Raw genomic sequence first — 27,097 nt, 5'->3', positions numbered from 1 at the left:
CAAAATGGAGAGGACAAACATGTAATTGGTAGATGGATGTTTGAGTGGCTGGATAGAAGAATGTGTGTAAGGATGTTGCTTGGTTGTATGAATAAAGGGATATTTGCTTGGGTGGTGAGTGAATGGGCAGGTAGATGGGAAGTGGATGGGTGGATTGAGTGGGTACTAGGACGGATGAATAAACAGGTGGCTAGACGGGTGGATGGATAGGAGATTAGTTGATTGGATGGGCAGATCAACGGTTGATTGAGCACATGAATGAGATGGGTGGAGAGATGGTTGGGTAGTTGGACATATGGATGTGCAGTGGATACAAGAAAGCAGGCTTGTGATGTGTCTATGTATGATGGGGTCGTTCTGGGAGCTGTGATCTGGAGACTGCGTGGAGACCTGGGTCTTAGCACTGGGGACCCCTAAGATAGTTCTAGGGATATGGAGGTACTTAAGTCCAGTTTGGATGATGGGGAAGGAAGGAGCTCGCTCGCGGTGGAAGGTAATTGATGAGGGGCAGGGACTGGAGTCCTCTACTACCTATTAGTGACCCATCGGGGAACTTCTCGACCCCCTCCCCACTCTACCACTACTTTTGACGAGCCTAGCGTGAGAAGAACCAGTGGGTTGGTGAGGAGCCATTGGGGGCGGGAGGACAAAGGTGTTGTCATAGTAACAGAGCTTCTCCCTGGACTCTCCGGCCGCGCGGGCCCTTTAAGGGTGACCTGCCTAGCCACTCCCAACATGGCGGCGCGCCCGCTGGCCGACCCCCCACCCCGGGGCGCCGCGGGGGGGCGGGGGGGGCCGGACCTCCCCATCATGGCGGCGCGGCGGGGCTGTCGCGCTGAGGTCACGGCGGCGCGCCGGGGGGGCGGGGCGGCGGGGGGAGCGATTTAAAGGGACAATGTCCCCCAAGCGGTGGAGGCGGCGGCGGCTGCGGAGGCCGCGGCACCGGCACGGAGAGCTGCAGCGGCGGTAGCAGCAGCGACGGCGGCACCGAGGAGGGGAGCTCTGAGCCTCGGCACCTGGCCGGCGGCGCCGCCTCCCCGGTGAGGCCCGGCCTGGGCCTGGGAGCCCGCGGGCGGGGCGGAGCCGGAGCGGGGAGTGGGAGGCCCGGGCCAGGCCGGGTCAGGCGGGACCCCCTAGGGCGGGGGCGGGGCTGGGCCTGGACGGGGCGGGGCCTGGACGGGGGCGGGGCCGCGCAGGTGGGGGAGGGGCGGGGGTCTTGGGGCAGGTGTACCCCCTACCTCCGAGCGTCCCGCGGGGTCTCCTGCCCCGAGGTGCACGGGCGTAGAGCGCATTCCCTAGACCCTGGACCTTAGAGGGGTGCGCTGGCCCGGCGCAGCCCCCACCTCTGCGACCCCCGGGGGCCGTCTGGGTGGAAGCCCCCTCCCCAAGCTGCCAAAGTGCTCCGAAGTTGCGGTCCCGCCGGTTCCCCTCCGGCAGTGCCCACCCGGTGGGCAACGGCAGGTGCTTCCTTCGGGCCTGGGCAGAGACCCTCACCAAGACTGCCAGCCCACGGACGAACCCCCTGGGGTCCCCAGGCCCCCGAGGGCAGCGCTTGCAACCAGGCCTGGAGCCCTGGCCCCGCCCCGGTTGCCTGGGCCCGGCCTCCCCACCATCTCCCTCGGGAGGGCGCCTCATTCCTGCCCTTCACTTTCTGCTGTTACCTTGAAGGTATTTATAAGTGAAGAGGACAGCCCCCCATCCCTAGGGTCCTCATATCTGGACCAGGAGTCCAGCCACATCGGTCCCTTTTACCTGAGGACTAGACCAATCTTGGTTGGGGTTGGTGGGGGTGGGAATGCAACCTTAGCTGGGTATGCATGAGGGTTAATGTTGGGGAGAAGCGAAAGGGTTAATGCTGGGGTCACTTGAGGCTGTGTGTGAGGGTAAACGGGTTAATGCTGGGAACCTGAAAGTCCTGTAGGGCAGTGTAGGGGGGTGGAGTGTGGGAAAAGTGCAGGGGTGATTGATATGGGAAACTGAATACAGAAAAGTGAAGGGAGGGTGATGATGGTGGGACGGCAGACAACGTATAGGATATGAGGTGTAGAAGTGTCTGGGATTCGTGCAGAGGAAAAAGGCATGGCTGTAGGATGTGCATGTGCATGGAAGCGAAGGCACAATTGGGGAAAGTGCAGCTGTGTGTGAATGAAGGAAGGCATATCTAGGAGAAGCTGTAGGATTGATGATGGAAGAAAACAAGGTAGCTGAATGTGCAAGTACAAAAATGGGATAAACTAGGCAGTGCAACATCTGTGTAAAGACAGAAATTATCGATGGAGAGACTGAAGCATGCTAAGGGTAGAAGCCATTGGGATATAATGTGCATAGATAGGGCCACAGCACCATTTACTTAGCTTATCTGAGCTGGGAGATAAACTGAGGCAGACAGCTACAAGGGTGAGGACTGAGAATTTGAGGAGGGGAAAACTGAGGCAGAGTGCCTTTCCTACATCCCCTAAGTACTTCCCTCTCTCTACCTGTCCTCCCCTCAGACTCACAATGCCTCGCTGAGCACCTGAGTGGAACCCATCAGAGGATATCCATGGAGGGGTCCCTGGCAGGTGGCCTGGCTGCACCGGATCATCCTCGAGGCCCAGAGAGATTGCATGGCCCAGTGCCAAGGGAGGACATCGAGGGTGGGGCCAAAGCTGCTGAGGGGGAAGGTGGCATCTTCCGGTCTACCCATTACCTGCCTGTCACCAAGGAGGACATTCTGGATGGCAGAGGTGGCATTTCTGGTAAGAAGGTGGGCCCTGTGGCCCTGAGGGAGCATCTGGCCCCATCCCCAAGGCTCAAAGAGAGCCAAGTCACCTAGCCCAGCAGGGGCTAAGTTGAGCTACTGATTTTGCTTGGGTCCAGAGCTTTCTCTTTGCACTTTGCTTAGCTTCTCATGTGACACTTGTGAAAATAGATGCCCTGGGAGCCAATGACCAAACCAAGTCCCCCCAGTGGTGGCAAAGAGTTGGGACTTGAACTCAGGTCAGCCTTGCATTCTCCTCTGAGCACAGTAATTGGGTACAGATGCCCATCTCAGCACCTCAAGCTCCCACCCCAAAGCCACCTGTTCCCCAGGTATATCTCACTTCCATCAGTCTATCACCAGTTCCCTCTTACTGTATTGGTGAATCTGGCTCCAGGGCCATAGACTGAAACAGCTTGTGCCCTCTAGTGGCTGGGGAAAGACTGGGTAGTTGAGGATGCCTCCCACCCATTTGTGCCTCAGTTTGCCCAGCAAAAAGATATCTCCACACTCTCCCCACCTCAAGATTTGTTATACATTCATTAAATGCCAAGCACCTAATGTGTGCTAGGCTCTGTTCTAGATCCTGGGAATACAACTGTAAACAAAAGAGGCAAGAGAGCCTACCCTCAAAGGACTGATGTTCTGATAGATGGACAACAGCAAGTAAACAAATGTCATAAGGGCAGCTAGAAACAGATGCTGTACTGAGATTAAACAAAGTGCCAGGATTGTTTCTGGGGGCCCTGGGAAAACCTTTGTGAGAGGGTAGCATTTGAGGAAAGCATGGAATGAATGGTGGAGAGGGAACAGCAAGTGCAAAGGCCTTAGGGTGGGAAGAGTCTGGTGTGGCTGGAGAATAGTGGGCTTATGCATCAGACCTCTCCTTCCATTTCCTTGGCCTGCTCCAATCACTTCCTGAGAGGTTTCCCATCTGCCAAGCATCTCATATTCTCAGAAGAATCCTGTGCTCTAGATTTGGTTATTGACCATGTTAGAGATGGGATAACTGAGACCCTGAGGGGTAAAGTAAGTTGCCCAAGGTGACACAGCCCAGAAGTAAAGTAGTTTGAAAAGTCCTCATCTTTAACCACCATGCTGCATCCTTGAAGATCCTTGTGCTGTGACAGCCTACTTTTACCACTCATGATGCTCAGATATTTCTAGAGTGCCTTCTTGGGGCTGGGCACTGGAGGATAGCAGTGATCAAGCACACCCCACCTCTGCTCTCATGGACTCCACCATCAAAGACTGGGGAGACAGACATGCCACCAAGTGTAATGACACAGTTGCTGGGGCTGTGATGGGGAAAGCACTTGGCCCAAGCTAGCAGGGAGTCCAGAAGTCCTGCACAAAGTGAAGGAAGTAGAATGAAAGACAATAAGCCAAAGGGAGCAGCAAATGTTTGGGCAGGAGGCTTCACACATGCAAAGGCTTGGAGGTGGCTGGTGACACCTGAAGGTGTTAAGCAGGGGAATGGCAAGGGGACACGCCTGAGGGCAGAGGGTTAGCCCAACACCCTCTAACAGTACTCAGGGAACCTGAGCAATCCTCTCCTCCAAACCATTAGTAACTGAGGCTCACTGAGAGGCATACCTTGTTCCAGGTCACTTAGCTGGCCAGAGCCGGGCCAGGACCTTGACTTTGTGGAAGCGTGAAGGCACAGTCTCTGGGATCCAGGGGCTTGTTCTGAGGGATTGAGTATCTCTTCTCTACCTGGTAAATAGAGGGGAAAAGGTAGGAAGGTGGGTGCATCCTCACTCCCCCGGGGGAATCAACAAGGGTCTTGTGCATGTATTCATTTTACAGCCTGGGGTGAGAGCGTGACTGTGGAGGGGGTGCTAGGCCCACTCTGAACTAATTCCCTCAGCATATGGGGACAGGGATAGGAATGGCTTGACTTGGAGTGGGCTTATGGCCTGAAACTTGGAGGAATGCCTGAGTTGGGAAACTGTCTCCTACTCCCCCTTCGCCCTGCTTGAGCCCCCCCCCCCAATATGGGCACCTGCCCTAGGAGTCTTGTGATGTCTATAAATAAGAAAAGCCCCTGGGGCTGTTGTTCTGGGTTCTCCCTTATCCCCACTCAGCCCGCAGTGAACCCTGGCGTGGTTACCTCCAAACTTCTCTGCCTGGACATAAATGTGTCTATTGCCTCCTCTGTCTTCCATTCTGGCTATTGGCCTGGAGCCCCCAATTCCTCCAAAAGCTTCCGCCCAGTACTCCTCTCCAGTCAGACCTCTCAGGTGCTGCAAAGGTTCAGGGGGCTGAGCTGGTCCACACAGACAGAGAAGAGTGTGCTACATGTCCAGCGTTGTATGGGAGACAGGACACCCAAGAACAAATGTCACGTCATTTCTGCCCTTGTGGGGTCCCAGTGCTGGGGAGAAAATCAGAGTATGGAGTGAATGGGCCTAAGGCTCTGGGTCCAGCTACCACCAGCTTCTACCCTGGGACATCGCTGAGCCAGCCTCGATCCCCCTCCAGTGCTCCCACTACCCTTACTTCCCTCCGTCACAGCTTCTCTGGATCAAACATTTCCTATGATGTCATTGGCACCTATTGCTGGCCCTGTGAGACTGGGTTTGTAGCTGTTTTCATTGAAGAAAGGAGCAAATGAAGGCTCAGAGTGGGAAAGGCATGCCATTCAGGACACCACTGGGGTCTTAAACTTGGATCTGTCTGGCTCCAAAATCTGAGTTCTTGGCCATTCTGTCTGCTTATAGATGCCCCTTACTGCCAGCATTTACAAACCCTCCTGTGGGACCCCAGATGGCAGGAGCCACTAACAGCACCTTCACACAGATAGTGCCTGAGGACTTTGTCCCAGGCACCTCTTCTGACCCCTAGGGGCTCCTGGATCCCCCATCAGCAAACCTCCACCCCAGGGTATCTTGGACCTGGGTTCCTGCTTGGCCTGCTTCCTCCAAAGTCGCTGCCACTAAAAATAGGCGCCTCACTGGAGCTGCTCAAACAAAGAGGCCAGTGCAGCCCCCTGGCTCGTGGAATTCTTAGACAGTGGCAATCTCAGAATCATCAAATCTGGGACACATGGAATCTTGGGAGCTGGGTGGGGACAGAATCTCAGAAGTAGGATGCCCAGGACTCTCAGACCCACACCCCTAGCCCTGGGTTGCGCTAGGGCTGGTTATATCCACACCAATCGCCCTTTCCTGAAAAAGTTGCATCTGTGACTCATGTGTTCTCTAGAGACCCTGCTTCTCGGGGTCTTGTTCCATTGGCTGGTCTATGTCTTGCTGCCTTCATTTTGTACCCTTCCTACACTCCCACCCTAAAACCAGCCCTTGTACCAAACCACAGCCCTGCTCCATGTCAGGTTACTCCAGTGGTTCTCAAATGGGGGCAATCCTGCCCTCTATCCAAGGGACACTTTGGTGGTGTTTGGAGACATTCTTGGTTGTCATGACCATGGGGTGGGGAGATACTGGCATCTGGTGTTGGAGGCCCAGGATGCTGCTCAACACCTCACAATGCATCCACTACAGACAGTAATCCAGCCTGAGGTATCAACAATGCCAGGGCTAAGAAACCCCCCACTGTTGACAGTGCACATTTCTGTACCCTCACCACCACCCACAGCTTCCAGAGTCCATGCAACAGTCTCAGCCCTTTTCCTGTGCTCAGGAGAAAGACCCTTAGGCAGTAATCATACCTTTCTGACCAATCTGGCTGTCCAATTTTTAATTCTTTGACTCTTAACAGTCAGCTTTCAATTTCTTGGGCAAATTAGATGGTGAGGGAGTGGAAAAAGAATTAACCCCAACTCCAGCCCTCTTTCTGGACCATCCTCAAATTGAGGCTAATCCAGCAATTGCATCTGTTGGGCTCTGGACAGGGCACAAGTTCCCCCAGTGTGTTAACTTTGGCTCAGGCAATTGGCCTGCTCCCCGATTGGCATGCTCGCCTGCATCAGGCAAGCGTGGCAGACAGAGGAGACGCAGGCCAGGATTCCTGTGGTCACTCCAGGCATTGGCTCCACAGGCAGATAATGGAGAGTTGGCTCTGTGTTTTGGTGGGGCAGGGGCTGGGGATCCTGGGAGGGGATTTGATTCCAGAACTTAGGGGGTCCAGAAAGTAGGGATGGGCCCTCTGCAGCTCAGGGTAGAACAGGCTCCTCATTCATCACCTGGCAAGGATTTATTGAGCACTTGCTGTATGCCAGGCACTGGGATGCTGCAGTGAACCAGACTGACAAAGTCCCACAGCTCTCATGGCATTTATGTGCTAGCAGGGGACCTAGACAAGCAGCCATCCAGAGAGAGAACCAGGTAATTTCAGGGAGTGCTAAGAAAGAAATAAAACAGGTTCTTAGAAAATCATAGGGGTTTACTTGAGTAGGCAGCCAGGGAAGGGTGTTCTGGGCAGAGGGAATAGCAAACTCAAAGGCCCTGATGCTAGAAAGTTAGGTTGTCTTGAAGCTTTACAAAGAGGTCCATGCAGTCAGAGCAGAGGCAGTGGATGGGAGGGGCGAGGAGATTGAGGAGATCTGCAGAGGTCTGACCTCTTAGGGCCTTTGTAGGTGGAGGTTGGGAATCTGGCTTTTGTTGTAGGTATAATGACAAGCCAGGTGAGTTTTTACTAGGGTATGACTTTAAAAATATCATCCTGGCTGCCAGATTTGGGGAAAGAGAGGAGCGTTGAAAGGCAGCAAGCCCCTGGAGTCTGATCCTCCAGGAGAGCCCAGGGGACTCTTCCAAAGTAACCCCTTCTGGTGCTCAGAAATGTGGAGGCCAAAAGCCTCTCAGAGAAATGAGTTAGGAGCCAGCAAGTCCCTTCGAAGGTGCCCGGTGGGGTTCCTGGAGCTGGGGTGCAGAGGACCCCAGCCAGGGGAACCCCAGCCCCTCAGGGTCTCCCCTCTCTGTTGCAGACGGGCAGCCCCATCCCGGCCTCAGCGAAGCCCTCCCCCGTGCCACCTCCGCCACCCATCGGATCAGCAGCTGGTGAGTGCCATGCTGGCCCTGACCTCAGGGAGGGCAGGGGGGCAAGCAGGATGTGCCCAGGCCTGAGACAAGCCCCTAGGGAACAAGAAGGGTACAGGAGGGAATCAGGAAGCCAGGCAGGAAGAGCAGTGACTCCCAGCAGGCAAGCCTCCCAGGTGTGTGCCAGGGTTTGGGGGAGGTCCCGGGATGAACACAGACGGTCAACTCTCATTATCCCTGCCAGGAGCAGGGCCACAGGGGTAAGAGCCTGGAGTTTGGATCCTTGGAGTCCTCTCTCTGTCAGGTGACCCTTAGAATGATGCTAGGCCTCTCTGAGTCTCAGTTTCTCATCTACAAAATGGAGTCCATAAGGGTGGCGCCTGTGGCTCAAAGGAGTAGGGTGCTGGCCCCATAAGCCGGAGGTGGTGGGTTCAAACCCAGCCCCAGCCAAAAACTGCAACAACAACAAAAAAATGGAGTCCATAAGATGCATCTCACAAATTTGCCTTGAGGATCCAAGGGGCATTGGGTGAGAGTGGAATCAAAATCTATGCTGATGGCTGCCACATTTCATTAAACAGCTTGGCTGGTGCTAATAGGTCATAATAATCTCATCAGGATTAATAATAGCTGCTATAGGCAGGGCTCCCAGCAGGTGTTTCCCCCAGTCACAGCCCTGGGAGGATGGTCTCCTTAGTATAGAATATCATACATGGAGGTTAGGGAGGTAAACCCATGGTCTCTGCTCAACATCTGGGTGAGCCCATTTCTTCATCTCTTCCACGGGCATGATCAATATCCCCTCATGGTCTTGACAATGAAATGAGATTTGATCGAGACAGTTATAATAAGAACTCGTTGTGAGCCAGGCATCTGGTGAAGAGAAACATTTCCTGAGCACTGAGTTGTGTCATCTTTACCCTATCCCTTCAGGGGTTATTGTCCCCATTCCAGAGGCTTTGGTTTTGAGCATTTAAATAAGCACCTGCTGTGCATGATGTTTTTGTTGAAAATGGCTATGAGAAAGCTCCACAGCAGATGTTGTATAAGGACAAGAGAGTAGTTTCAGGTTCTTGGAAATAACCCCCATTTTTAGGATTGGAAAACTGAGGCCCAGAGAAAAAAGTTGCCTCACCTCACCCATCCCCATCTGTTGCCTGAAAAGGATAAGATCACTGGGGCCAGGGACTAAGCAGGGACCTTTAACCTTTCCTGCCTCTGCCCTTCCAAAAGGGAAGATGCAGGGAAAAGTTACGTTCTTTGAACCATTCTGTCACAAAGTTAACTTTTACCAAATTGGGGGGGGGGACTAAAACTAAATTAACAAAATCACTCTGATTTGGAGAGGACCAAAACAGAATCAGCCTTGAGCACAGTTTGGATACTTGGGTCCTTCTCAGGGAGAGATGAGAGTTGACTGTGCTACCCAATGCGAGGACACTCTGTGGAGGTGTGGTCTCTGTACATTCTTCTGTGCTGCATTGGGGCTGGGCTCTGTGGACAGGTGCATACTGGGAGCTGTACCTGGCTTTTGTCCCAGCAGTTTTGGTAGGGTCCGTATGGACTGCCCCCACCTGCTCACCCCCATTCCATACTCCCAGCCCCTTTGTCACTCTTGGGCTGGATCTCTGGGGCCTGCCTCAGACTGCCTGGGAGGACCCCCATCACTACTCTAGGAAGAGAAACTGAGGCCTCTGGCTAACCTGTCCCCATTGGCACTTCCTTGCAGCTGCTGGGATGGAGGCAGCCTGGACTTCCAACTGGGCTCCCCGCCACCCCATCTCCTGGGCCACTTCCCTGGCCCCCCTGATGGCCAGGGACCCTGGGAGCACCCCATGGTTCAGGAGGCTGGGGAGGGCATCCTACCTGAGCGAAGGTTCGAGGACTCAGTCATTGTGAGAACCATGAAACCCCATACTAAGCTTGAGGGCTCTAGAAAGTTCTTGTACCATCGGGGTGAACCAAAGCTCTTGGAGAAAGCCCCCCAGGGCTGCCCCAGGTTCGAATGGCTCCTGAATGAGGATGAGCAGGGTCCCCACCAGGAAGCAGGGCTGCACTTGGACCTGCCTCCCCAGCCACCACCTCCACCACTTGCCCCCTTCAGGAGGGTGTTTGTGCCTGTGGAAGACAATCCCAAGGCTTTGGACTTGGCAGTGGTGGACACCAGAGAAGATCTGGAGGATCTCGAAGGACTGGCCCAGCCATCTGAGTGGGGCCTGCCCACATCAGCCTCAGAAGTGGCCACACAGACCTGGACAGTGAACTCAGAGGCATCTGTGGAGCGGCTGCAGCCACTGCTGCCCCCTATTCGGACCAGACCCTACCTGTGCGAGCTATTAGAGGAGGTGGCTAAGGGGGTGACCAGCCCCGACGAGGAGGAGGATGAGGAGCCAGCTGTGTTCCCGTGCATTGAATGCAGCATCTACTTCAAGCAGAAGGAACACCTCCTGGAACATATGAGCCAGCACCGCCGAGCCCCAGGCCAGGAGCCTCCCACTGACATCACCCCACTGGCCTGTGGTGAATGTGGCTGGGCCTTCTCGGACCCTGCCACCCTTGAGCAGCACCGGCAGCTGCACCAGGCCTCCCGGGAGAAGATCATTGAGGAGATCCAGAAGCTCAAGCAAGTCCCAGGTGACAAGGGCCGGGAGGCACGCCTACAGTGTCCCAACTGTGTCTTTGGCACCAATTCCTCCAGGGCCTTTGTGCAGCATGCCAAGTTGCATATGAGGGAACCACCAGGCCGTGCCACCAAGGAGCCTTTTGGGGGTGGCAGCAGAGCTGGCAGTCCAGGTCCTGAGGCCAGCACCCTCATCTATCAACCCTACGGAGCCACCTCGGGCTTCAGTGCCTGCATCTTCTGTGGTTTCCCAGCGCCCAGTGAGAGCCTGCTCAGAGAGCACGTGAGGCTGGCCCATGCCCGTCCCCACTGGGAAGAGGATAGTGAGGCTTTTGAGGAGGACCCTGCCAGCCAGCCAGGCACTAGCCAGGATGTGTACTTCCCTGACGCCACTGAGGACTACTTTGGCAAAGCTCAGCCACGCTTGGCCCCCACATGGCAGGAGAGCCCTGCTGGATATGACCCCAGCCTGTCCTTTGGCCCAGGCTGCCAGCAGCTGGGCATGAGGGATTTTCCGCTACCAAAGCCACTCCCGCATGGCTCTGGCCAGAGGCCTCTTGGAAGGCTGGTCTTTCCCTCCCCGCTAGCATCCACTCCCTACTCCTTACAACTTAGTAGGAAGAAAAGCACCATCCACTCACAGGGCCTGGGAGATCAGAGGCACCCTTGGAGTGAAGAGGAGGAGGAAGAGGAGGAGAACGATGACATAGTGCTGACCTCTGAGATGGATTTTTCCCCCGAAAATGGGGACTTGGCACCCCCTGCACCCTCCAGCCTCATCCCTCAACCAGCCCTAGAGCTGAAGCAGACATTTCGGGAAGCCCTGCGGACAGCCAAGGCCTCACAGGCCCAGCAGTGGCAGCTCCAAGGGATGGTGCCCATCGTGCTGGTGGCAAAGCTTGGGCCACAAGTCATGGCAGCCGCAGCAGCCAGGGTGACCCCGAGGCTGCAGCCTGAGGAGCTAGGTCTAATAGGCACCCACCCACTGGACTTCCTACTCCTGGATGCACCACTGGGCAGCCAGCTGGGGCTGGACACACTCCTGGATGGGGATCCAGCAGTGGGGCTGAAGCACGAAGAGCGGAAATGCCCCTATTGCCCTGATCGCTTCCACAATGGCATCGGCTTGGCCAACCATGTCCGGGGCCACCTGAACCGCGTAGGTGTCAGCTACAACGTGCGGCATTTCATCTCTGCTGAAGAGGTGAAAGCCATTGAGCGCAGATTCTCCTTCCAGAAGAAGAAGAAAAAAGGTAGGGTAGCTTTGCTTCGGCACCACCTCCCTCCAAGACCTAGAAGACACACAGTTGCGTGCCCACCCACAATTTAGAAAGCTCTAAATTCTACCTTAGCACCAAGCAGGGGAAAGGTGGGGCCACTGCTCCTGAGACACCTATGAGCCCTGGCAAAGGCCACCCTGTTGGTGAATATATGGGGATGCCCTCAATGCCCTGGCTATTCCAGCAACTGGAGGAAGGAGTATGGGCAGAGGAGTGAGCCCAAGGGCAGAGAATTTCATTTATTCCTTCATTCAACAAATATTTATTGAGTGAGGTCTCCTCTGTTCTGGATGCTTGAGGACAGAGCAGTAAACAGAACAGCAGTTTTTGCTTTCCTGCAGTTCATGGCCTGGTCCAGGAGTGGTGGGACCTATGGCTGGCTTTAGAACCCTCTGGGACTGCCTGTGATGTATGCAGATTCCCAGATGACAAGGTTCTGATTCCAAAGGTCTGTCTCCAGTGGGAGCACCCGGGCTAGTTCTGACATTGGTAGACATGGACCCCACTTATGGAGGTGCTGGCATGGTGTATGAGTGCGTGTGTATGTCTGTATGTATGTATACTCTGGGTGTGAAGGGTAAGGGGTAGACAACTGGGTCCTGAGATACAGGGAAATCCAGGGGAACTAGGAGGCTGGAGAAGCTGAGAGGAAATCCCCAACTCCACTTGGGGGGCTCAGAGGAGGCTCCCAACAAAGGGCATTACATTCATCTGTTCAGTTCTTCATCCAACACATATTTAATTTAAAGCACTGGGGCAATCCTGAGCAAAAATTGACAGGACAGGATAGGCACAGTGGCTCATGCCTGTAATCTCAGCACTTTGGGAGGCCAAATTGGGAAGACTGCTTGAGGCCAGGAGTTCAAGGCCAGCCTGGGCAACATAGCAAGAACACATCTCTACAAAAAATGAGAAAAATTAGCCAGATGTGGTAGCATGCATCTATAGTCCTAGCTACTTGGAAGGCTGAGGTAGAAGGATTGCTTGAGCCCAGGGGTTCAAGAATGCAGTGAGCTATACTTGCACCACTGCACTCCAGCCTGGGTGACAGAGCAAGACCCTGTCACTAAAAATTAAAATTAAAATAGACATGAGAAGGGTATCAACCAAATACTCAGATGCTTTGCAAATCTACAACTGAAGAAGTGATTCTCAGGGAGAGATGCTTGATGCTGCCAGATGTAGGAAGGGTAACCTGGGAGGGTCAAGCTTCCTAGAATGGGAGATGGGGCTGAGAACTTAGGAGCAGTCAGGAGCATAACAAACAGCCACAGGGAAGGAAAGCAGTCCAGGGTGAAGCCCTGGGAACCGGGAGAGGTTGGGGCTGGAGAGTAGCCCCCTCCCCATCTCAGGCAGTCCATGTCCTCTCTCTGCAGTGGCCAACTTTGACCCAGCCACCTTCAGCCTGATGCGCTGTGACTTCTGCGGGGCTGGCTTTGACACACGGGCTGGTCTCTCCAGCCACGCCCGGGCCCACCTGCGTGATTTCGGCATCACCAACTGGGAGCTCACCGTCTCACCCATCAACATCTTGCAGGAACTGCTGGCCACTTCTGCCACTGAGCGATCTCCCAGCCCCCTAAGCCGGGAGCCTGGCGGTCCACCTGGCAGCTTCCTGACCTCCCATCGGCCTCGCTTACCTCTCACAGTGTCCTTTCCACCTACCTGGGCTGAGGACCCTGGGCCAGCCTACGGAGATGGTAAGGGGAGAGGATGGGCCAAGCACGAGTCCTGACCTTTTTGAGGGGCCCAGAGGGATGAAGGGCTGGGGTTCAAGAGGCAGCCACTTTGCTCTTCTAGAAGCACACTTTACTAAGTGTGTTGACAACTCTCCTTACAACCACCTCGTCACTTAGGAGTCATTTCTGTTTTACTTAGGGGATGGACTGAGGCACTTGCTGGATCGGGTTTATCCTTGCCCCTCCAGAGGTGACATTAACAAATGCTCATGGAACTCTTACTAGGAGCCAAACATTGTTTTAAGCACTTTACAAACATGAGCTCATCTATATCCTCACAACAACCCTATAAGACAGGTGTTATTATCACTCCTATTTTACAGATGAGGAAACTGAGGCACACAGCTGGTAGAGCTAGAGTTGGGATTTGAAACTCAGACAGTTGGACTCCAGATTCTTTGTTCTTAATAACATCTTTTATTTTGATAATGGCTGTTGGATAGAACTTACTAAAATGATAGATAAAAATGTTCTCTAGATATCTGCACTGTCCTATAGGCTCACCCCTGGCCATATGTGACTGTTGAGCTCTTGAAATGTAGTTAGAACCAGTACAGTGGCAATCCTACTGGATAGTCCAGATCTAGAATCTAGATTACCAATGTTTGCTTTGTCTGACAGCACTGAAACACTCTTCCCATCATCTCCCAAGTGCTTACTATGTACTATGGTTTTAATCAGAATCGTCTCATTTCTCATTAATGACTCATAACAAGTCTGTGAGGCTAAGATTATTGTGTACCCATTTTATGGTTAAGGAAACATGTGCCATCTGCAGATGTAGCAGAGCTGGACTTCTGATTACCTTATTTGGTGGTGTCTCCAGTGGAGGATGGTTCAAGAAATCCAGAAGTAGTATTTGGTGAAGGAGCCCAGGATTGGGTACTGCAGAGGAAGTGGAAAAGTGAAGGACCCAGGCTTGCAAACCCTGACTGCAAAGCCTGATTTTATGGGAGCTTTTACAAGGCAGAGAACTTGGCTGTGAAGAGTAGCTGGGCTTTGAGGATTGGACCATGTCTGAACAGGGAGAATGGTCCTGAGGCTGGCTTGGGGGCAGGGCTTCATTCTGTTTCTCTTACTTGCAACTTCCAGGGTCCAACCTAGGTCTTATTCTGGTCTTGGTCAGACCCCATTCACAAGCCAACTTAGGCACAGGACACTCAGGAATCTGCAAAGAGGAGGGTGGAGAGGCACAGAGGGGATAGTGGCTGGTTAAGATGCACTTCTGAAACAGGCAAAGTGGGGACTTGACCCCATGCTGCTTGCTTCTGCTAAAGGTTGTTCCCAGGCATTCAGCTCACTTACCTGGCTTGTTTTGTAGTGTCTCAGGTGTGGCCGTGAGGCAGAGCAGACTCTGAAAATACCTAGGGGTGAAAGAGGCAGTTTGCAGCCACTGAGATGTGAGGAGTCAGCTTAAGGATGGGAGGAGGTGGATTTAGCACTGCCCTGTCCTTGCCTTTGAGAAAGTTGTGACCAGTCTTTCAGTGAACATTTGGGTGTAGGGGTATGGAAGCTTTGACTTGAGTAAGGGTGTCCGTGATTAGGGCTAGATCTGGACACTGGGCCTGCATGGGTGTCCTTAGAAGCCTCTCCCCATGCGGGCTGGCGGAGGGGGTGGGTGCCAGGTTGGGGCACGGCAACGGTTAGATTCTGGCCCCACCCAGATATCAAGGAACAGCTGGGGACAATCGGTTTGGTATTGGGGATGGAGAAGCCGACAGTGCTGGAACTGTGGTATTGGCTGTAGGTGTTTCCTAGGATGCGGGACAGCACTGTCGGGGGATAAGACAGGATACCAGGGAAATGTTGGGGGAATCTTCGTGGTTGGGTATCAGGTGTCTTGCAGGATCCCAGACTCGGAGTGGGAGGCTTCCTGCCTGGGGCAGGTCCTGCCTCGGCACGTCGGGGCACTAAGAGTCTGCATGCTGTTAGGGGAGAATGCAGTAGCTAGAGATTTCCAGGATGTCCAGGGCTCGGGATGGGGCGGGAGTTGGAAGCTGTCGCCGCTCAGTATGCACGCATCTGCAAGCCGGAGCGTGCTGGCTGCAAACTGAGGTTGTAGCCGCCTGCCTGCAGGGCCCAGAAGAACGTTTCGCTAGTGGCGCTCGGCGCTCGGTAGGTCACCCTGGGCTCTCCCCGAGGGGCGGGGCGGAGCGGGCTCGGCGGCGGCGGGGCTCGGCGCTCGGCACTCGGCTGCTCCCGCCTGGGGCGGCTGCCCCGCGTGCGCCGGAGCCAAGATGGCCGCCTCCACCGCCCAGTGCCGACTGACAAAAGCGGAGAGCAAGGCGGCGGCGGGGCCGCGCGCGGGGGGCGCCCGGGAGCGCGCGCCCGCGGGGGCGTCCCCACCTGGCCCCCCGAGCCCAGGCCCCACGACCTCCGTCGCGTCGCCGCCGCCGCCCCCACCCCCGCCGCCGCCGCCGCTGCCGTCGCCTCGGGACGGGCCCAAGGCCGAGCCGGACCCGGGGCCCGGACCTGGGCCCGCACCCGCGCCGGGTAAGAACCCGCGCTGGGGAGGGTGTGGAGAGGGGAAGGTCGGCGTCTTGCCAGCCCGTGCCGCCTCCCCCGAACCCAGCGGTCCAGTCTCCGGAACCCCTCCCCCCCTTTAGTCGCGCGGGCCCGGGCCTTCTGTAGCAGCTCGCAAGGTTCCGGGCCTCAGAAATACTTCGCTGCCGCTCCTCTGGACCCTCGACCCATCTGACAGATGTCCCCTGCCCCCTCGGAGCCCCGGGAGCGCCCCTTGCCACGGTTCCGGTCCCCCTGGTGCCGAAACCCACTTTGGTCCTGCCCTATCTGACAGACGCGCCCACCGCATCTGGAAACTTGGACAAACTTCTCGGTGTCCCAGCCCCGGTGGGCTCCCAGCCAGCCTACTTCTTGCCTCTGTGGAACTCAACCTGAACAGGGACCTACCTGGCTCCCTGCCCATCACATCTCCTGAGCGCCTCCATGGCCCCATCTGACACACAGTCCCTTCATTTTCAGAGCCCTCCCCAGGCTCTGGATTCTAAATTTGGGATTCAACAGGCCTCCCAGGTCCTTATCTGTGAAAAATCAGACTGTGAAAATTCACTGTTGATTCCCTCACCCAGGGAAGCTTCCTGACCTGATACTTCAGAAACTTAACACAAAGTTCTGTAATTCCCACTTTTCCCATCCCAGTTGGATCATTGCCTCTGTGTCGACTGTCTAGTCTCCGGACACTGGTCTTTTTTGTCAAATTCTCCTGACAGCACCCATCCTCACGTACAAGACAGACAGATATTCCCTCCCACAAGCTCTGCCCAGAAAGATGTTTTCTCTGAGATCCCCCAGTGTAAGAGTCTTGGCTCAGACTTGCACTGCATCCCTTAACCTGTCCAAATTCTGGTGGGTGGAAGCAGCTGCTGCTCTCTGCTGTTAGTGGGCAGCCTCAGTGTCCCTGCCTCATACTGTTGCCTGGGGGTAAAGGGTAGAGCCTCAGCTTTCATGGGGTGAGCTGCCTTCCAGAATGAGAGCAGGATAAGGAGGGGCCATCCTCTCAGTCCTTCTAGGATGGCCTAAGAATGGCCTGAACCTTGCCTGGGCTGAGCATGTCTCCCCAACTCCACAGGCCTAGGTTCTGAGGAAAATGCAATGGTGGCCATGGACTTGGGCTCCCCCCCACTTCTTAAGAAGACCCTACCTGTCCCTGGGGTCCTGGAGCAGGTGGCTAGTCGGCTGAGCAGCAAAGTGGCTGCAGAGGTTCCTCATGGCAGCAAACAGGAGCTGCCTGACCTCAAGGGTGAGTTGCCCAGGTGATGTGGCAAGGGATGTTGGCCAGTCTGGTCACACACAGAAGTTCTCGGGCCTGGGGATTATTATGGCCACAGCTTTCTTTCTGGCACCTTGAGACACCAAAGGGACACCTAGTTGTCTTCTTTCTTGAGCTTCTGCTGCCCCAAGTATGCGTGGCCCTGACTTGTACCCTCATTGGGTGAGGGAAAGGCATCCAGAGAAGCAGTAGGCATGGTGCTTGAGAGCTCACACTCAGACATAGGTCATTTGACTGTGACCCTCACTAGCTGTGTGATCTCCTATATGGCATCAGTTCATATGTCTATAGATCCTAAGGTCATTATTGAATCCAAGTAATAGGTTACTGGGGTAGCCCCTAGGGATGTCACAGGAGTAAGGTGAACCTCGCTTTTGCCCTTGGGGTGAAGAGGCAGATAAGCAGAGATAAGGACTATACAGAAGAGGGTACTTAGGACCACAGAGACCATGGCCAGGGGGTCCATCCCAGCATTTGGGGCATGAATTGAGCCACTGAGGATAGCTAAAACTTAGTTCAGTTAAGCAGGTGGCTGACAGGTCAGCATTTGTATGAGTTTGTTGCTGGGGCACCCTAGTTTATCAGAATCCTGAAAGGTATCCTACTGGCTGGACCACAGAAGGGCTCTGCCGACTGCTGTGTGCCCTTGGAGACCCTCTCTGAGCCTCAGTTTTCTTATTTGCAAACCAGACAGCCTGATCCCATGTCATTAGGGTCATTGTGAGGATGGGGGGAGGGTTTGACAGACTCTTCCACAGAGCCAGGGTGAGCGGGACCCCAGAGGGAGGAGAAGCAGAAGAGCCAGACCACAGGCCTCATAGCCTGTTTTCTCCTGGCCTGCTTGTTGCCCTCCAGCCCAGAGCCTGACCACCTGCGAGGTCTGTGGTGCCTGCTTTGAGACCCGCAAGGGACTGTCTAGCCACGCTCGATCCCACCTACGACAGCTAGGAGTGGCAGAGTCGGAGAGCAGCGGCGCGCCCATCGACCTCCTCTACGAGCTTGTGAAGCAGAAGGGCCTACCTGACACGCACCTTGGGCTGCCCCCAGGCCTGGCTAAGAAATCCAGCTCACTGAAGGAAGTGGTTGCTGGGGTCCCCCGGCCTGGCCTGCTCAATCTGGCCAAGCCCCTGGATGCCCCAGCTGTCAACAAAGCCATCAAGTCACCTCCTGGCTTCTCGGCCAAGGGCCTGGCCCACCCACCAAGCTCTCCACTACTCAAGAAGGCACCGCTGGCCTTGGCAGGCTCCCCTACTCCCAAGAATCCTGAGGACAAGAGCCCCCAGCTGTCCCTGAGCCCCCGGCCGGCCTCCCCAAAGGCACAGTGGCCTCAGTCTGAGGACGAGGGGCCCCTAAACCTCAGTGAGTGCGGTTCCCGGGAGCTGAGGGAGGTCCCAACACCGGGAGGGAAGGAGCCTCAGGTTGGGCTCCTGGACCCAGGGTGGGGTCAACAGGGACCACAGCTCCTATGTCCTGGGTCAGCCATGTGTGAGCGTTGGTTGAAGCGGTGTCTCCTGTTGGGCTGCCCCACACAGGATCATCTGTCTCCCACTTTACTTTGCTGATCTTCCCCCAAGAGGCCTGGCTACAGCTGCTGAGTCCGTCAGGGTCATCCTAACCACGTAGAGGGTGTTCTTGGCCTTCTATGGGCCAGAGGCTAGGGGCAGTGAAGGCAACCAGGGCCTCCTGTGGGCCTGGCTTCCCTAGCAGGAGTTTAAGACAACTTGGGTCCTGCAGGTAGACAAGTGGTCCACCTGACAGAAGATCCCTATAGTTGGCCAGGTCTTCACTTCTTTCTGACTGTCCTTACAGAGGTGGCACTCTCCATCTGTCTGGGGATAGAGTCCCACTTCCTGGGTTGCCTGTGGGCTTAGCACGTAGGGTTTGGGAGGAAACTCTACAGGTACAGTGAGTAGGTTTAACAAAAACATCCCTTAGAACATTAGGTTTTCCCATATATTTGTGGGCATTAGAGTATAGGAGTGACCCCAGGGTCTGGCCCCTTGTGCAGAGGAAGATTCTAGCTGGTACCTCATGTTCCTTTGAAGTTGTTGTAACTTAGTTTGCTGTACATCCAGGAGCAGGTCCCTGAGCCGGCCATGGTGGTGGCTGTGAACCCCCCCACCCCCACCCTATGCCCTTGTCTGCATGGTGCTTGGCAGTCACCATCCACCCGGCAGAGCTCCCATAGAAAGGGTCCTAGGGAAGAGGGCCTGGGCACATCCAATTTGACCATTACCTGTCCACCTACATCCTTACACTGTCCACACTCACCTTGATGCCAAAGGGCTAGACCATTTTGTTTCCCAAAACCTCTCTAAAGAAATACGCAGCATGGGTCTTGGATCCTGAGCTACCTGGGCAGCCAAGAATCACATCAGACCCTCCTGCCTCAGTCCTTCAGAGCCGGCCATGGTGGTGGCCGTGAACCCCCCCCCCCCTGTGTTTTGTCTCCGCAGCTTTAGATAGTGACGGGGGCAGAGAGCTGGACTGCCAGCTGTGCGGTGCCTGGTTTGAGACCCGAAAGGGCCTGTCCAGCCACGCCCGCGCCCACCTGCGCCACCTGGGCGTCAGCGATCCGGACGCCAAGGGATCCCCCATAGACGTGCTCCACGGGCTCATCAGGAGGGACGGCGTCCAGATCCGCCTCCCACCCGGGCGTGGAGCCCTGGCCCAGCTGGGGCGGCCTCCTCCCGCCTCTGCGGGCCTCTCCTTGCTCCCCCCCCCACCGCCGGCCAAGAAGGCCAAGCTGAAGGCCTCGGGTATGGCCAGCCCCTGGGGGAAGCAGGACCTCTCGGCCGCCGGCATTTTCTGGGCCTCTGATGTGGAGCCGTCTCCTCTCAACCTCTGTAGGTTCTCGCTTCAGCTGCCCCCTCCTCCCTGCGGGCCCTGGAGCCCCTCCTGGGGGAGGGGGGTCACAGTCCCCTCCCTACTCTCTCCCTGCTGGGGCAGGGAGTAGACAGGGGCCCTTGTTAAGGGCCTGTTCTACCTGGAGATCTTGTTGGCAATGGGCTGCTAGGCCCTATCTCTTTGACCTCCATGACCATGACCCTCTCTGAAAACGAAGGCCAAGGGGGGGAATCTGCCTTTTGATGTGGAAGGTGCTCAGGTCCACCCCCGTCTGGCTGGCATATGGCACTGAGGCTGCCACTTCCTGCCCTCCTTGTTGGAACTTAGAGAGCTGTGGAGTCTTGTTTCCATTCTCCACTGCCAGGGGTCAGGGCCCATTTGCTCTCTGGAGCCTTCCTCGCTTTTGCTGAATATCTGGTCCCCCTGCCCTGCTACTCAGCTCCCTCGCTTGCACCTGTCCTCTACCACCACCCTAGCCTGTGGGCATGCTGCTGCCCATGCCCAGCTGACCAGGACACTCCTGCAGGTGACTATGCTAGTGATTCCATGACACTAACAGCCCCTTTCTCCTCCTGCCTCAGCCTCAGGCCCAGAGCCAGCACGAGACATCCGCTGTGAGTTCTGCGGCGAGTTCTTCGAGAATCGCAAGGGCCTATCAAGCCATGCACGCTCCCACCTGCGGCAGATGGGTGTGACTGAGTGGTACGTCAATGGCTCACCCATTGACACGCTACGGGAGATCCTGAAGAGACGGACCCAATCTCGGTCTGGCGGACCCCCCAACCCACCAGGGCCCAGCCCAAAAGGCCTGGCCAAGGTGATAGGCAGCGGAGGTCCTGGCAGCTCACTGGAAGCCCGCAGCCCCTCGGACCTTCATATCTCTCCCCTGGCCAAGAAGTTGCCACCGCCACCAGGCAGCCCCTTAGGCCACTCACCAACTGCCTCTCCTCCCACGGCCAGGAAGATGTTCCCAGGCTTGGCCTCACCCTCCCTGCCCAAGAAGCTGAAGCCTGAACAAATGCGGGTGGAGATCAAACGGGAGATGCTGCCGGGGGCCCTTCATGGGGAGCCACACCCATCTGAGGGTCCCTGGGGGGCGCCGCGGGAAGACATGACACCCTTGAATCTGTGTAAGTGTGACCCTGCAGCAGGGCAGGGAGAACAGCTGGAGGGGCCTCTTTCCTGCCTCCTCTTGGGGGTATCCAGAGTGCCCACGGTTGCAGTGGAAGGGAAGATACACAGGTCCAGAGGACACAGGCTAGCTATGCGTTCTTGTTATACAAACCCCTACAGCTGAGCTGCTTTTTGATTCTCCTTCATTCTTACGGGGTAGCAGAATTGTGTCACTAAGTGATGGCAAAAAGTGATTCTATTTCTTGTGCCATCTTCAGTCGACTGGTAGTGACTGCCAGCCAGCCTCCTTGAGAGAAAGACTACAAGGATCAATTAGTGATGTCTGCAGAAGTGTGGGAACTGGCAGTGGATACATAAATTCTGTCTTTCTGACATTCCTGGTAATTAAGTGCTTGACATTTGGAGTCTGAGTCAAGATCTCCATTTCTCCACAATCTAGCAATATATGACCTTTGGCAAGTTTCCTCGTTTGGAAGATGGAGATCAGTATACTCCCAACTTCATATGGTTTTCTTGAGGATTAAGTGGGATAAAGCACTTAGCACAGTGCCTGGTTAGCAAAGCTCTCTGTACGCAGTGGTCGTAATATCACTGTTGCCAGTTTCCCTGTTGCACCATTGCTCTGTTCATTGTGCTCAGGTTGATTAAATGCCTGCTGTATGCTAAGCAGGTAAGGATGGTCTAGGCACTGCCTTAGAGTTCATGTGTGTTACATGCTGGCTCTGTGCCATGTGCTCTGAAGAGTTCCCATTTTAGACCCTCCTGGTCACACTGGGAGGTAGGAGTTTTCATCTCCATTTTGTAGAGGAGGAAACTGAGGCTCATAGAGGGGAAGTAGCTTGCCCAGGATCACACAAGTAGAGACCATGAAGCCAGCTAGAATTTGAGGTGATGGAACAAGCAGCAGCTAGATGTTACACACAGGCATCTGGAGGCCCAAGATGAGGGGGCAGGTCCTTGGGGTTTGGTGGGGGGTTGTGGATAGGGGCAGCTAGGCAGCTGGCACTGATAGGGGTTTTGAGCTTGGAGGCTTCCTGCCCGCAGCCGCCGCCTCCTTCTCCTCCTCCTCCCCCTACCCCGGACCCCCTGCAGCGTCCCGGGCAGAGCCGGTGCGCGACATCCGCTGTGAGTTCTGTGGTGAGTTCTTCGAGAACCGCAAGGGTCTGTCAAGCCACGCTCGCTCCCACCTGCGACAGATGGGTGTGACAGAGTGGTCCGTCAATGGCTCTCCCATCGACACGCTACGGGAGATCCTCAAGAAGAAGTCCAAGCCATGCCTCATCAAGAAGGAGCCACCTGCTGGAGACCTGGCCCCTGCCTTGGCTGAGGATGGCCCCCCAACAGTGGCCCCTGGGCCCATGCAGTCCCCACTGCCACTGTCGCCCCTGGCTGTCCGACCAGGCAAACCAGGAGTGGGGCCAGCCCAGGTTCCCCGAGAGCTCAGCCTGACACCCATCACTGGGTCCAAGCCCTCAGCTACCAGCTACCTGGGCTCAGTGGCAGCCAAGCGGCCTCTGCAGGAGGACCGCCTCCTCCCAGCAGAGGTCAAGGCCAAGACCTACATCCAGACTGAGTTGCCCTTCAAGGCAAAGACCCTCCACGAGAAGACTTCCCACTCCTGTAAGCAGCGGGCAGCTGGGTCACGGGAGGGTATATCATCTGGGGTCTACAGAGCCAGGGCAAGTGCTCATATTGACCCCAAGTGGGGCCCCTGAGGCAGGGCACCAGTGGGAGGTGGGATTGGCTTCTGGCCTGGGCAGGGCCATCTGGGTCTATCTGCCCTGTTCAGGCTGTGGCTCAGCAGCATCCCCTCCACCCTGCAGCCACTGAAGCCTGCTGTGAGCTGTGTGGCCTTTACTTTGAAAACCGCAAGGCCCTGGCTAGCCATGCACGGGCGCACCTGCGACAATTTGGTGTGACCGAATGGTGCGTGAACGGCTCACCCATCGAGACTCTGAGCGAGTGGATCAAGCATCGCCCACAGAAGGTGGGCGCTTACCGCAGCTACATCCAGGGTGGCCGCCCCTTCACAAAGAAGTTTCGTAGTGCTGGCCATGGCCGTGATGGCGACAAGCGGCCACCCCTGGGGCTGGCACCTGGGGGCCTGACCATTTTGGGCCGCAGTGCCGGGGGGGAGCCAGGGCCTGAGGCTGGCCGGGCAGCTGACAGTGGTGAGCGGCCTCTAGCAGCCAGTCCCCCAGGCACAGTGAAGGCTGAGGAGCACCAGCGGCAGAACATTAACAGTGAGTGCTGGTGGAGGGGGGATAGGTGGGCTGCAGGCACCTGTGGGCCTACCTGGCCACCCAGTGGGCTCTCTGCTATGTGTTGCCCTTTAGTCCCTTCCCCACTTGCTCACCCATTCACTGGTCTTGTCTGTTATCCTGCTCATCCAGGCAGTAACCAGTCTCCAGCTGTCCTGTCTTACGAGACCCCACAGTGTTCACCCCTTGCTTGCTGAAGGCAGGAATATTCCCTGGTCATGGCCTTCCTGCTCATCTCCCATCCCTCTCCCCATCTTAGAATTTGAGCGCCGACAAGCCCGCCCTCCAGATGCCTCTGCATCCCGGGGGGGTGAGGAGGCTAATGACCTGCAGCAGAAGCTGGAGGAGGTGCGGCAACCCCCGCCCCGTGTCCGGCCGGTTCCCTCTCTAGTGCCCCGGCCCCCCCAGACATCACTTGTCAAGTTTGTTGGCAACATCTATACCCTCAAATGCAGGTACATTGTCCCCGGGAGAGGGAGGGGGGAGACCACCTGGGTAGGTCTTGGCCACCTGGTGGAGCCTCAGAATTGTCTGGGTCTGATAGGCTGTGAGGTATTACTGCAGGGGTATAGTAGGAAATGGTGGAGCCCAAGCTAAGGCCTCTTCACAGAAAGCAGAATCTGGAAGCATTAATAAAAAAAAAAATCTTAGCTCTAACACTTAGCAGCTCAGTGACCTCAGGCAAGGGCTTACCTACTCCATGCCTCAATTTCCCCTCCATAAAATGGAATGGATAAAGCTGGGTGAGGTGGCTCACACCTGTAATCCTAGCACTCTGGGAGGCCTAGGAGAGTGGATTGCCTGAGCTTATATGTCCTGAGACCAGCCTGAGCCAGAGCGAGACCTCATCTCTAAAAATAGGCAGGCATTGTGGCAGGTGCCTGTAGTTCTGGCTACTTGGGAGACTGAGGCAAAAGAATCCATGTGAGCCCAAGAATTTGAGGTTGCTATGAGCTGTGATGCCACAGTACTCTACCCAGGACTACAATGCGAGACTGTCTCAAAAACAAACAAAAAAAAATGGGGTGAAAAAGAAATAGGATGGATAGGGCGGCGCCTGTGGCTCAGTGGGTAAGGCGCCGGCCCCATATACCGAGGGTGGCGGGTTCAAACCCGGCCCCGGCCAAACTGCAACCAAAAATTAGCCGGGCGTTGTGGCAGGCGCCTGTAGTCCCAGCTGCTTCGGAGGCTGAGGCAAGAGAATCGCTTAAGCCCAGGAGTTGGAGGTTGCTGTGAGCTGTGTGAGGCCACGGCACTCTATAGAGGGCCATAAAGTGAGACTCTGTCTCTACAAAAAAAAAAAAGAAATAGGATGGATAATAGACCCACCTAATAGATTTGTTATGAGGAATAAGTGAGTTTAATATTTATAAAGCGCTCAGAATTCAGCCTGGGCTGGGCACAGTGGCTCATGCCTGTAATCTTAACACTCTGGGAGGCCGAGGCAGGTAGATTGCCTGAGCTCACAGGTTTGAGACCAGCCTGAGCCAGAGCAAGACCCTGTCTCAAAAAATAGCTGGGTGTTGTGGGAGGCACCTGTAGTCCCAGCTACTTGGGAGGCTGAGGCAAGAGAATCACTTGAACCCAAGAGTTTGAGGTTGCCGTCAGCTGTGATGCCATGGCACTCTACCAGTGGGGACAAAGTGACAGTCTGTCTCAGAAAAAAAAAAAGAACTCAGCCTGGCACATGGTAAGCCTGAACAAGTGTCTGGCGGATTAAGAAAAAAATAGGGGCTCGGCATCTGTTGCTCAGTGACTAGGGTGCCAGCCACATACACTGGAGCTGGCAGGTTCAAACTGAGCCTGGGCCTGCCAAACGTGACAACTACAAAAAAAAAAAAAAAAAGAAAGGGTGGCGCCTGTGGCTCAAGGGGTAGAGTGCCGGTCCCATATGCCGGAGGTGGCGGGTTCATACCCAGCCCCGGCCAAAACAAAACAAAACAAAAAAAACAACCCAGGCATTGTGGTGAGCACCTATAGTCCCAGCTACTTGGGAGGCTGAGGCAAGAGACTCGCTTGAGCCCAAGAGTTTGAGGTTGCTGTGAGCTGTGATGCCATGGTATTCTATCAAGGGTGACATACACTCTGTCTCAAAAAAAAATAAAAAAGAAAAAAACAGGTTTTAGTTAATTCCTACCAAAGTCCTAGAGTACATCGGAGACCAGGAAACTAGACTCTGAGATGTAAGATGATTTGTCTCAGGCCATGTCAGAAGTAAAATTCAAACTCAAGTCTGTGGAGCCATGGAGCTCATCAGGCTCTGGGCCCTTGAGTTTTGAATCCTCTTTTGGGGGCAGGAAAAGAGAGGCCTGGTGAGTTGGGTAGGGTCTGCTTCCCTGTGCCCTCTACCATCTGAGATCACATGCATCAGATGGTAAGGTGATTAAGAAAGACCTCCTTGAGACAAAGAAGTCTCCATGAGACCCTGCTGTGACCCTATGGTGGGTGGAAGTGACTGTCCATGGAGGAACATCTGGATTCTGAGCCCCCATTCCCTCACATCCTGGACTTGCTCTGTCCACACAGAGCAGCCATAGGTATGCACCGGGGAGGTGGGCAAGGCTATGTTTCTACCTCTTCTCACAGTAGTGGCCACTCTCTCTCTTTGTTCCTATGTAGGTTCTGTGAAGTGGAATTCCAGGGCCCCCTCTCCATCCAGGAAGAGTGGGTACGGCACTTACAGCGGCACATCCTGGAGATGAATTTCTCCAAAGCAGACCCCCAGCCTGAGGAGTCCCAGGCCCCACAGGCACAGACAGCAGCGGCAGAGGCTCCCTAACACAAAAGCATTCCAGATCCCCTCTTGTGCCACCTCTGTCTCTCCTCCTTTTCCTCATCTTTCTCTTTTTCCTCCTCCTCTATGTCCTCTTCCCTCTTCTCCCTTTTTCTTTTCCGTTTCCAAAGGAGCAAGCCAAAACCTCAAACCGGCACCCCTTGGGGGGCCAGGCACACTACAGTGGGGACACCCATCCCCCAGCCCAAGGACTCTGGGGCCACAGGGTGTCTTCCTTCAGCCCTAGACTATCTGGTCTGGCACCGGCAGCAGCCACATCTTTGGTGGCAGCCAATCTGATCACAGGGGAGGATAGTACCCCCCTGAGTCTAGCAGCCAGGCAGGGCATGTCTGCCACCTGTGGCCATTTGCAAAGACCCCAAAGACCCCTGTTTTGGATCCCTCTCATCCCCATGAATATCCTCTTAGACGCATATACATGTGAACACTCACCTCGTGAGACCGGGATCTGCCCTAGCCCCCCAGTTCCCGAGTTGAACGAGCATGTCATGCCACGGTGCTTGCTCAGGGGAAGCCATGCTCCCTCTGTGGGGCCCACTACAGCCTAGAGGCGCCCCCCCCCCAGGCCACAATGCCACGGAAATCCTTGTTGGCTGCCCCCAGAGCTAAGAGCTGACAGCTGCCTCCTGCCATGTCAAGGCTCCCCAAGAGCCTCAGGGGCTCCAGGGCCCTGGGAGGGTGGGGTGGAGGGTGGGACACTCCTCCTGCACACCTGCCTCCCTCTCTCTTTTCACTGTTGCTTTCTATGTATAGGTCCCTAGACCTCTCACTTTTTTAAAAAGGCGTTTTGTGTAGAGATTAAGGAACGTGGATCTTTTTATTTTGCAATCCTGGGCCAGCTAGAAACCCGGAGCTGATTTGACCTTTTGACTTTTTTCAGTGGCCACGTTTTGGTTATCGATGTACCTAGAAGTATGTAAATTAGATTAAATTTCTCTTCTGGAAACACCCTGGG

General features: G+C 55.3%; 1 protein-coding gene across 9 annotated transcripts; it reads left to right on the top strand.

Moving 5' to 3' along the window:
• Positions 1 to 388: 388 nt before the first annotated feature.
• Positions 389 to 27,097, top strand: WIZ (WIZ zinc finger). Of its 9 annotated transcripts, none has more exons than XM_053584379.1 (14): positions 390 to 493; positions 908 to 1,040; positions 2,493 to 2,738; positions 7,626 to 7,698; positions 9,407 to 11,550; positions 12,954 to 13,277; positions 16,906 to 17,076; positions 17,962 to 18,465; positions 19,563 to 19,952; positions 20,535 to 21,083; positions 22,180 to 22,707; positions 22,911 to 23,330; positions 23,608 to 23,803; positions 25,968 to 27,097. In XM_053584379.1, exons 3-14 carry the CDS (start codon positions 2,543 to 2,545, stop codon positions 26,125 to 26,127), a joined length of 5,655 nt encoding a protein of 1,884 aa, XP_053440354.1. In that variant the 5' UTR covers positions 390 to 493; positions 908 to 1,040; positions 2,493 to 2,542; the 3' UTR covers positions 26,128 to 27,097. The 9 variants fall into 9 exon arrangements, with proteins under 9 accessions (XP_053440360.1, XP_053440354.1, XP_053440356.1 ...); XM_053584383.1 differs by having other exon boundaries at positions 392 to 493; positions 9,782 to 11,550; XM_053584385.1 differs by lacking the exon at positions 19,563 to 19,952 and having other exon boundaries at positions 389 to 493.

Source organism: Nycticebus coucang, chromosome 3 (genome assembly GCF_027406575.1).
Source record: "Nycticebus coucang isolate mNycCou1 chromosome 3, mNycCou1.pri, whole genome shotgun sequence".
Classification (NCBI taxonomy): domain Eukaryota; kingdom Metazoa; phylum Chordata; class Mammalia; order Primates; family Lorisidae; genus Nycticebus; species Nycticebus coucang.
The sequence above is the reverse complement of the archived record's forward strand: the minus strand, read 5'-3'. Positions and strand labels throughout refer to the sequence as shown.